Source organism: Danio rerio, chromosome 20 (genome assembly GCF_049306965.1).
Source record: "Danio rerio strain Tuebingen ecotype United States chromosome 20, GRCz12tu, whole genome shotgun sequence".
In the NCBI taxonomy this organism is placed as follows: domain Eukaryota; kingdom Metazoa; phylum Chordata; class Actinopteri; order Cypriniformes; family Danionidae; genus Danio; species Danio rerio.
This window is the reverse complement of record NC_133195.1, coordinates 54296079-54307500: the sequence shown is the minus strand read 5'-3', so window position 1 is coordinate 54307500 and position 11422 is coordinate 54296079. Positions and strand designations below refer to the sequence as shown.

Below are 11422 nucleotides of genomic sequence, written 5' to 3'. Positions count from 1 at the left end.
TGATTAACCGAATAAAATCGTCACTTCCTGATTAACCGAATAAAATCGTCACTTCCTGATTAACCGAATAAAATCGTCACTTCCTGATTAACTGAATAAAATCGTCACTTCCTGATTAACTGCTTAAAATTGTCACTTCCTGATTAACTGAATAAAATCATCACTTCCAGATTAACTGCGTAAAATCATCACTTGCTGATTAACTGAATAAAATCGTCACTTCCTGATTAACTGCATAAAATCATCACTTCCTGATTAACTGAATAAAATCGTCACTTCCTGATTAACTGCATAAAATCATCACTTCCTGATTAACTGAATAAAATCGTCACTTCCTGATTAACTGAATAAAATCATCACTTCCTGATTAACTGAATAAAATCGTCACTTCCTGATTAACTGAATAAAATCATCACTTCCTGATTAACTGCATAAAATCATCACTTCCTGATTAACTGAATAAAATCGTCACTTCCTGATTAACTGAATAAAATCGTCACTTCCTGATTAACTGCTTAAAATTGTCACTTCCTGATTAACTGAATAAAATCATCACTTCCAGATTAACTGCGTAAAATCATCACTTGCTGATTAACTGAATAAAATCGTCACTTCCTGATTAACTGCATAAAATCATCACTTCCTGATTAACCGAATGAAATCGTCACTTCCTGATTAACTGAATAAAATCGTCACTTCCTGAGTAACTGAATAAAATCGTCACTTCCTGATTAACCGAATAAAATCGTCACTTCCTGATTAACCGAATAAAATCGGCACTTTCTGATTAACCGAATAAAATCGTCACTTTCTGATTAACTGAATAAAATCATCACTTCCTGATTAACCGAATAAAATCATCACTTCCTGATTAACTGAATAAAATTGTCACTTCCTGATTAACCGAATGAAATCGTCACTTCCTGATTAACTGAATAAAATCGTCACTTCCTGAGTAACTGAATAAAATCGTCACTTCCTGATTAACCGAATAAAATCGTCACTTCCTGATTAACCGAATAAAATCGGCACTTTCTGATTAACCGAATAAAATCGTCACTTTCTGATTAACTGAATAAAATCATCACTTCCTGATTAACCGAATAAAATCATCACTTCCTGATTAACTGAATAAAATCATCACTTCCTGATTAACTGAATAAAATCATCACTTCCAGATTAACTGGCGCCAAATATCAACAGTAAAAAATTAATATGCTGCAGTAGAAGCTGCGTGAATCTTTTCTTTATTTAATAATTACTTGCGCCTCAGAAGACACTATGCTGACATGTAATGAACTCGTAAAGGCGTTTAAAGATGTGAGACATGGAGCACAGATGGGTTACAGTGTGCTCAGCCTGCTGGTTTGTCCATTCACACACATTTCTATCATTACATGATCTCTTATAACAAAATTACATGACTTTTTTTAATGCGCATACTGGAACTTGTGCGGTAAAAGTGTTTCCATCGCAGCTTATGCGCATCTTTTCCTATCAATCAAAAGTTTAATAAAATTTATGCACACCTTGGCGTTTCAACCATTTTTTATATGCATATCAAAAATGCACATAAAAATAGGTGGATGGAAGCACAGCTAATGACAGTCAAGATAATTCGAAGTTTCCGTTTGACCCCGTGTTACTAAATTCAGTGGTTGTTAATTGAGAATAACATCTATAGAGAATATATAGGTTATATATACAAGTTATAGAGAATAACTTGTAATGTTTAGACTGGCCAATCAGAATCAAATATTCCAGACAGCCTTGTAATATTGTTCAATAAATAATATCAGTAATGTGTTCAGCAGAGCCTTTATAATGTTGATGGATAACTTTGTCACCAGAGGAATGTCTCGAATTTTCTCCAGGGAAACCAGTTTGGTGGTCTTTTCATCTTGGTCCACGGCTTCAATAGTGTCAACATCCAGCTCCTGCTCGGCTATACAGTCATGAGCTTCCATCAGGGCCTGAGAAAGAAACATGCACATCAGCACTGGAGAGCGCAGTCAGCATTATTTAAGTCAGTACAAATCATCCAGAATATCCTAACAATCACATAGCAACCACAACCATGCTTTACCCACCCAGAACACCTGTGCAATTAATGAACAAGTAATGTGGTCCCTCAACAACACAGAAAGCACCTTAGCAACAACCAAGAAATACCCTTGCAACACCTATGCAAACACACATAATGCCATACAAAGTACACAGCAACATTTCGAACACATTAGCAACAGTATAGCAACACCCTAGAAACTTTGCATCTACTCCTATCCAAGCAAAAACATCTTCGTAACAAGCAATTAAAACCATAGAAACACTTATGCAAACAATCAGAATGCCTTACATCACATAGCAACATTAAGAACATCTTAGCAACAGCATAGCAACACTTTAGAGACTATTTATGTAAATCCAAGCAAAAACACTGTAGCAACAACAAACAAATACCCTAGCAACACCTTGGCAAACACTTATAATGCGTTACATTACATAGCAACATTAAGAACACCTTAGCAACAGCATAGCAACAACTTAGAAACCAAGAATCTACTCCCAAGCAAAAACACCTTAGCAACAACAAACAAATACCATAGCAACACCTATACAAACTACACATTAGCAACAGCATAGCAACACCCTAGAAACTATTTTTACAAGCAAAAACACCTTAGCAACAACAAAAAATGCCTTAGCAACACCTGTGCAAACACTCAGAATGCCATATAAAGTAAAAAGCAACAATCAGAACACCTTAGCAACATGTATCAACAAATACCCTCGCAACATTACACAGTAACATTTAGAACACCTAAAGCCCCCGGTCAGATCACATGATTTTTTGTTGTTGCTTACGAAAGTCACTATGTCAGATTATGTGATTTTGTCTTGATAAAATCTTGACTTGTCTTGGGTTACAAATGAGCGTTATTTCCCAAAACAGTCACAAGTGTTGCTATAACAATATTTCTTATCATAATTTCAATTTTTTTTATCTTATTTCAATCTCAGTAAACACTGATGCTTGCAGACAGCTAATAACTAGGTTATTTAAGGGCATTCCTTAAGACATTGATAGGATCAAACTTATGATTCCTTTTAATATTAAGATCTTTTCTTTGAAATCTAAATGTATACGCCTGAACTTGCCGTGAGTGAGACGGAGAAAATGAAAGTACATCAGCACTGAGGAAAAATCAGATGCTCAAGACATAATCCCTCAAGTGCTTAGTCCCTTTATTAATCCGGGGTCACCACAGCGGAATGAACCGCCAACTTATCCAGCACATGTTTTACGCAGCGGATGCCCTTTCAGCTGCAACCCATCTCTGGGAAACATCCATACACACTCATACACTACAGACAATTTAGCTTACCCGATTCACCTGTACAGCATGTTTTTATAATGTGGGGGAAACATGCAAACTCCACATAGAAACGCCAACTGACGAAGCCGAGGCTCGAACCAGCGACCTTCTTGCTGGAGGAGACAGCACTACCTAGTGCGCCACTGCGTCACCTATCTTTAAAATAATGACATATTAAAAAATGTGCAAATATATAACTGAGATTTGGGGTGATGCAGTGGCGCAGTGGGTAGCACGTTCGCCTCACAGCAAGAAGGTCGCTGGTTCAAGCCTCGGCTTAGGTGGCAATTCTGTGTGGAGTTTGCATGTTCTCCCTGCGTTTGCGTGGGTTTCCTCTGGGTGCTCCGGTTTCCCCCACAGTCCAAAGTAATGTGGTACAGGTGAATTGGGTAGGCTAAATTGTCCGTAGTGTGTGTGGATGTTTTCCAGAGATGGGTTGCGGCTGGAAGGGCATCCGCTGCGTAAAAACTTGCTGGATAAGTTGGCGGTTCATCTTGCTGTGGCGACCCCGGATTAAGGGACTAAGCCGACAAGAAAATGATTGAATGAATAACTAAGATTTGTGATACAATCACAGTGAAACATTCATTAAATCCTTATTTTCCTCAGAGCGAAACAAATCATCCACCTGTATAGTTGAGTAGTGCAGGGGCACAAACAAAAATGTAATTTGTATATTTTGTTGGACAAAATATCTTTTTGAAACAAATTTCGTTTGCTATAACTTTTATCCCAATTTTAATGCATCTTATGTTGGTCAGTTATCTATAAACAAGAATAATGAATGACATTTGAGGTGATGCGCTTTAAAACGAGTCCGCTATATGCACCAAAACACAAATTCCCATGAGATTGTGTTGGTTTGTTAAATAAAATAATAATCTAGCCTAAATAAAATGAAAGTGAAATATAGTTATAGTTTCAGAGAAGCCGATATTAAACAGTTTTAATTTATTAAACTAATAATGACAAATTTAAATAAGCGGAAAATGCTGCAACTATGTTGGAAGGATGAGAGAACTCAGAAACTCGTTGTTAGAAAAGAGATGTCTGCATGTTACCTGACCAGCGCATTAACAGCAGCACCCACGGATTTAAAAAATAAACTAAGAAATGATGTGCTCCTATTGCACTGTCGCTCATTAGGCTTGGGTGGTAATACAGTAAATGGTATACCGAGGAACCTAAAAATAACAGTGTCAGTTTTAATATCGTTATACTGTTATAAAAAACAATGCACTTAAATAGGAGTATTAAATATTATTTTTTTTATGGCTACAAATGCGAATGCGTGATTGTCATCAAGGGACAGTGTGGAGGAGAGAGAGAGAGAGAGAGAGAGAGAGAGAGAGAGAGAGAGGGAGAGAGAGGGAGAAGGAGAGAGAGAGGGTGAGGTGGCGAGTCGCGCATCAAGTGACCTGCAGATTGGCAGTATTTCCGGTTTCGACCGAACGAGAAGGGAGACGTGGTAAATACTAACTAGAGGTCTGCATTCCCACTGCTGTACCACCCAAGCCTATCGCCCATGTGACTGAACCCGTCGCGGAGAACAGAAAAGAAAATTAAACATGCTAGACTTTCTCCGATGTTGTTGTGAGGTGTCGCAGTTATGGTATTGGTTGTCGTGAACTAAGTCACATTACAAGAGAAGAAACGATTGACTCTTGTGTCACAACGCCCATTTTTTGTTAACGAATCCCCACAACACCCTACGCCATGGAAATCATGCCGAAATCATGACAAAGTCATGTGGTCTGCATTCCCGCTGCTGTACCGCGGTAGCCGACCAGATTTTTTGCAATGCAGGAATGAATTTTCGAATAAAGCGCGGAAGCGGTTGCTAAATCTGGTGTAATTTGAAAGGGAGCGGGTGCGCGGTCTAGCAATATCGCTCCCGAGCGAGCACGCGCGCATCCGCGTGGATGCTGTTTGTTTGGAAATCGTGCTGAAATCGTGACAAATTTGTATGATCTGACCAGGGCTTTAGCAACGTCTTAGAAACCACGCATCTACTCCCAACCAAGCAAAAACATGTTAGTAATAACCAAGAAATACCCTAGTAACACCTATGCAAATACACAGAATGCCATACAAAGTACACCGCAACATTTAGAACAATACCAAGGAAAATACTGTGGTACAATAAATGTTCATATGTTAAAGACGTAAAGCAGAACAATGTAATTGAATGCAGTGCTACTTGTACATTCTGAGACCCACTTTATATCATATATATATATATATATATATTTATATATCAGGAGTGAAGATCACTCATTTTAAAGACATCAGACCTTAAACGCCACACAACAGTTTACCAGAAGCGTTTGAAGTGGGTTACTGAAATGTAAAAGTTCTGCATATTGTGTGGAACCCAGTCTTCTTCACAGTGCACTTCTCAATGCCAGGCTGCCAAATACGACGCACAGCTTAACCCGAACATAAACCCAACGCGCCGTAATCTCTCCCCAGCACTGTCAGGCATTAAATCAGCTCTTACCTCCGCATGCATTCCCTCAGAATGAAGAAACACGGAGCCGTCCCGTGTGATATGAGCGCTGACAGAAAGCAGCGGGAGGTCTGGCGAAGGGGTGAAGCTCTTCGGCAGAGCTGTGATGCGGGAGGGGAATAATCTCCTGCCCTGTTCTGTGGCCGGTATCTATTTCTAAGACCGTTAATTGGATCTAACCTGCGCTGCGTACAAATAGACATACGGGGAACTTGTTTTCACGCTCTTGTTCGGTGTTCGATTTGGGTCTGAACATGTTAGCTAGACGGCAAACACAGAATGCTCCCTGTTAGGTTACAATCTGGTTATTTTTTGGGGAATCAAATGAGATGAAATACCTTCTGGGAAATGTTTCAACATCTAAAAATATTACAGTATTTTCTAGTTAATGCTGTAGTTTTTTAATCCTACTATAATAAAGTTCTTATATAGTCTATAAATGTGTACTTGCTAGGGTAACACAACAATATTAATATAAAACATTTACCCAATACTTTAGGTTTCTACAGTATTATACTACACTCACCGGCCACTTTATTAGGTACACCTTACTAGTTCTGGGTTGGACCCACTTTTGCCTTCAGAACTGCCTTAATCCTTCGTGGCATAGATTCAACAAGCTACTGGAAATATTCCTCAGAGATTTTGCTCCATATTGACATGATAGCAACTCCCGTTCCACCACATACCAAAGGTGCTCTATTGGATTGAGCTCTGGTGACTGTGGAGGCCATTTGAGTCCAGTGAACTCATTGTCATGTTCAAGAAACCAGTCTGAGATGATTCACGCTTTATGACATGGTGCGATATCCTGCTGGAAGTAGCCATCAGAAGATGAGTACACTGTGGTCATAAAGGGATGGACATGGTCAGCAACAATACTCAGGTAGGCTGTGGCGTTGACACAATGCTCAATTGGTATTAATGTTAATGTTGAAAATATCCTCCACACCATTACACCACCACCACCAGCCTAAACCATTGATACAAGGCAGGATGGATCCATGCTTTCATGTTGTTGATGCCAATTTCTGACCCGACCATCCGAATGTGGCAGCAGAAATGGAGACTCATCAGAGCAGGCAATGTTTCTCCAATCTTCTATTGTCCAGTTTTGGTGAGTCTGTGTGAATTGTAGCCTCAGTTTCCTGTTCTTAGCTGACAGGAGCGGCACCCGGTGTGGTCTTCTGCTGCTGTAGCCCATCCGCCTCAAGGTTGGATGTGTTGTGTGTTCAGAGATGCTCTTCTGCAGACCTCGGTTGTAGCGAGTGCTTATTTGAGTTACTGTTGCCTTAGCTGGAACCAGTCTAGCCATTCTCCTCTGGCATCAACAAGGCATTTGCGCCCACAGAACAGCTGCTCACTGGATATTTTCTCTTTTTAAGACCATCCTCTGTAAACCCTAGAGATGGTTGTGCGTGAAAATCCCTGTAGAAAAGCCGTTTCTGAAATACTCAGACAAGTCCGTCTGGCACCAACAACCATGCCACTTTCAAAGTCTCTTAAGGCCTGTTTCCACTGAGTGGTACGGTACGGTAAAGGCGTACCGAACCACTTTTTCGGCACCCTTTCGAAAGGGTCCCAAACACAAGAAAGGGTACCAAAAGGCAGAGCTAGACGTGCAGCTGAACGCTATTGGTTTACAAAGATACGTCATTCGCTTACGCAACAAGCCAGAATGAAAACAAAGGACCCGCCATGTTTTAAATACACAGCGAGAGATTACAGTGGAATTATATAAACATATAACAACTAGCCATGGTTGATCCGGGCTCAAACAAACCTTGTCATTGTGTTGATGAACAGCCACAAAACCCATGGAGTAGAGCAGAATCTACCCTGTGCCTCGTAGTTTTTTACGAGCCAGTCTAAAGAGCGAGCGGTTTCGCGTTCTTGCTTGCGCTCACTGCACGCCTATATCTGAAATAACAAACTTCTTGAGCTGATAATAATAATGTGCGCTTGATTATTGACGTGCTTTGGAAACCCAATCCTGTGAGAAGCTGACAAACGCGAGAATGACACATTCAGAAAGAAAAGAACAAACGCAAGAGTGGAGCGTGGAAAAAAAGGGGAAGCCAAGTAGCAGGTTATTTCTTCAGCCAACATGAACAAACTGCCTTGTAGGGCTGCTCAATTTTGGGAAAAATCATAATCACGATTATTTTGGTCATAATTATGCAGTAAAATGATACAGATGGATCGTGTGCCATTCCTCCATCATTTACCTGTAGATGTGGTGAAGTCAACAGGCCTGTTAGTTCAGTGGCTTCGGTGTGTTTGCTGGACTGTAGGACACTTTCCACCTGGAGAACCAGAACACCAGTCAAAGACATGAAGAACTCTGATCATCTGTGAACAACCTCAAACACCCAATACAGATGCAGATGATTACATTTGAGCTAAAAAGTTTAAAATAATTGGAACTTAAAGTTACGTGAACCGGAAATAGCTGAGACTTTTATTCATTCATTTTTTTTTCGGCTTAGTCCCTTTATTAATCCGGGGTCACCACCGCAGAATGAACCGCCAACTTATCCAGCATATGTTTTACACAGCGAATGCCCTTCCAGCTGCAACCCAACACCGGGAAATATAACTTTTATTATAGTATGCTAATTTTTTTCCAACTGAAAAGGAATATTGAGTAGGGGGCGGGGCTTTCTTTTGCACAGCGTAGCAAACTAACGGTTTGGAGAGGATATTAATATGCAGTTGTTATGGAAACACTCAGGCTGACGTCAACAGAAGCACCCCCACTCCTAAACACAGAGGCAGATGCTCAGACTTTGATTGAAGATTACCAAAACAGACTAGTTTGTTCAGTGGATTAATTTACATATATTAATAATTCGCCTTAATTATAATAATGTAAGAGAGCAAAATAAACACTGTAAACTTTGATTTCACGTAGACTTATAAATAGAGTGTTCAAACTTTTCCAAAGGACTGTTGATACTTGAAATACCTGCATAAATACTACGCACATGTATTTATTAAGAAGTTCTGTCTGGCAGTTAGCTCTTGGCAACACTCACATGGTCGCCTACTGAAGCCAAGCAGGGCTGAGCCTGGATGGGAGACCACATGGGAAAGAAAGGTTGCTGCCGGAAGTGATGTTAGTGAGACCAGCGGGGGGCCTGCAGTCTGTGTGGGTCCTAACGCCCCAGTATATTGATGGGGACTGTCAGTCAGATCAGGTCCTAACTCCCTGTGGTTGTTAAAAATCCCAAATCTCCCCACTGGTCTCTCTCTATCATGACCTCCTAACCATCCCCATATGATAATTAGCTTCATCCCTCTCTAAAACTGACCCTTTTAGGCTTTGATCCCTATTGTGACATTTTAAGTGACTGATACTTTAAATTCAAATGAGATTGTGCTCTTCAGAAGAGGGCGGAGCTACTTATGCCTTTGTGTCAGCATAGTGGCAGATTCAAAAACAAGACTAACCTCCTATGCTAATGAGGGAGAGATGGTCACTAGTGGGCGGGGCTTTCTCTCTCTGATGACACATACAAAGGAAGAATGTCAAAGTGTTTCTGCAGACTGCTTTTATGAAGTGTGATAATTAAAAACTAAAACTAAAACCATGAGAAGCTGGTTATATTCACACACTGCTGCCACACAACCGTGTTTAAACCCCTAATAAATGTGATTTTTGCATAATAGATGCCCTTTAATACAGTTCACCCAGGTCGTTCCCATGTCATACTACAAATTTCTGTCCTCCTTAACCACAGTAACAAGAATACACACATACACACACACACACTGGCTGTAATAATCCATTGGATCTCATTCTGGGCTGTAAGATCTGTTCTTAGTGCATCACACTTCAGTCTGTAAGCCAGTGGCGGATTACAGCAGTGACTTCATCATCGGCTGCAGATCAACCAATTACCACAACCTTATTAAGCTTTCGTCTGCTTCTGCTGAAGCGGAATGACTGCAGATAGCTCCAAAATAAAACACATTTGCACGTAAAAAAGAGATATATTGCATACAATTTCAGAATGCATTTTCTGAGAAATAATCAGTTCATCAGTATTCATTCTTTTATTTGCCTTTGCCTTAGTCCTTTATTTATCACACAGTGGAATGAACCACCAACTTATCCAGCATATGTTCTAAGCAGTAAATGCCCTTCCAGCTGCACCTCAGCACTAGGAAACACCCATACACACTCATTCACACACACTCTCACATACACTAAGGCCAATTTAGCTTATCCAGTTCACCTCGCGCATGTGTTTGGACTGTGGGGGAAACCAGAGCACCCTGAGGAAACCCACGCAAATACAGGGAGAACATGCAAACTCGACACAGAAATGCCAACTGACCCAGTCGGGACTCAAACCAGTGACAATCTTGCTTTAAAGCAACAGTGCTAACCACTGAGCCACTGTGTTGTCCCACCAAATTATTAAGGAATCGAATAAATAGTAACAACAATATAAAAAATAATAATTAAACTGTAATAATGCTGTTTTTTTACACAATGTTGGAACAAATATGGACAAACACGGCATTTGTTTCATTTTTCTAATTAAACTGAAATTACATTTTTAAGATCATGGTTGGTTTGTCCATATTTTGACCCCAAAATTGGGTTAAAACGATCCAGAATTTTAAAAGTTTTTTAAATAAATCAGGGTCTCATCCGTAATATATAATTAAAATAGGAGGAAATAAAATAAATAGTACCCTTTGTTATAGCCCCAAACTATGTCCTTATTCCAACCCAAGCTCATTTTGGAAACGTAGCCCCGCGGACGTTTCTGGAGACCGCGATTTACGTGGCCGGAGGTACGTAAAGGCCGCGTTTGGTTTTTTTTCCGAGCGAACGCTGCGGGGCGGTGTGGCACCACTCCGCCCCTCCTCTTCGCGCTCGCCGGCCGACGGCTCGCCTCCGAGTGGAGGGCTTTCCCGACGCAATCAGTTTGTTCGCCTAGCTTACGGCAGAGCGGAGGCCCCGGACGAGGAGGAGGAGGAGCCGGCCGCAGTGGACGACGACCGGGATCGAGTCCGGGGAACAGCAGGTTCCGGAAATCAGGTAAGACGAAAAACGGAATCCGAAAAATAAGGGCGAGAACGTGGCGGGATCCGAAAACGCAGTCGAAATCGAAGACGAGGGCTTTTGCTTTTTTTTTTTTTCCGATCCGGCGGCTTTTCACGCGAGATGCGGAAAAGCGCGCACAGCGGCCTCTTGCGGATCCGCGAAAACAAAAAAACGCTCGAATACGTACCTCCCGGGACGTAAATCGCGGTCCGCAGAAACGTCCGCGGGGCTACGTCTCCACAATGAGCCCGGGTTGCCTTATTCTGGTGCTGCAAACAACTATTAATTAAACAAACAATAAAAAACACTAAGCAAACAATATTAGTTATTATCATTATCAGCCGATTGTTTTTATTATTTCAGTTTTTGTTTAATATAGAGAGCATACAGCATATGACCATGTCATAAAACAACCCGAATCCCCACCCCCCACCCAGGTAGACTTGTTCTATAATGACAGAAGTTAAAAGATTG

The 11422-nt window shown here is 40.8% G+C and overlaps 1 protein-coding gene across 16 annotated transcripts in view; it reads right to left on the bottom strand.

The window, feature by feature from the left end:
- pals1b (protein associated with LIN7 1, MAGUK p55 family member b) overlaps positions 1 to 11422 on the bottom strand; it is a 77734-nt gene that overhangs the window by 47681 nt on the left and 18631 nt on the right. For 12 of the 16 annotated variants that reach the window (XR_012395334.1, XR_012395335.1, XR_012395341.1 and 9 more), the window contains 2 exons: positions 8115 to 8192; positions 1848 to 1973 (listed from right to left, as the gene is read on the bottom strand). Coding sequence is in view for 4 of the 16 variants with exons in the window: in XM_073932121.1 (XP_073788222.1) it covers positions 1848 to 1973; positions 8115 to 8192 (204 nt within the window). In the remaining 12 variants the exon portion in view is untranslated. Of the gene's footprint in view, positions 1 to 1847; positions 1974 to 5877; positions 6088 to 8114; positions 8193 to 11422 lie in introns of those variants that run through there. The other 4 variants (XR_012395342.1, XR_012395343.1, XR_012395345.1 and 1 more) reach the window with 3 other exon arrangements.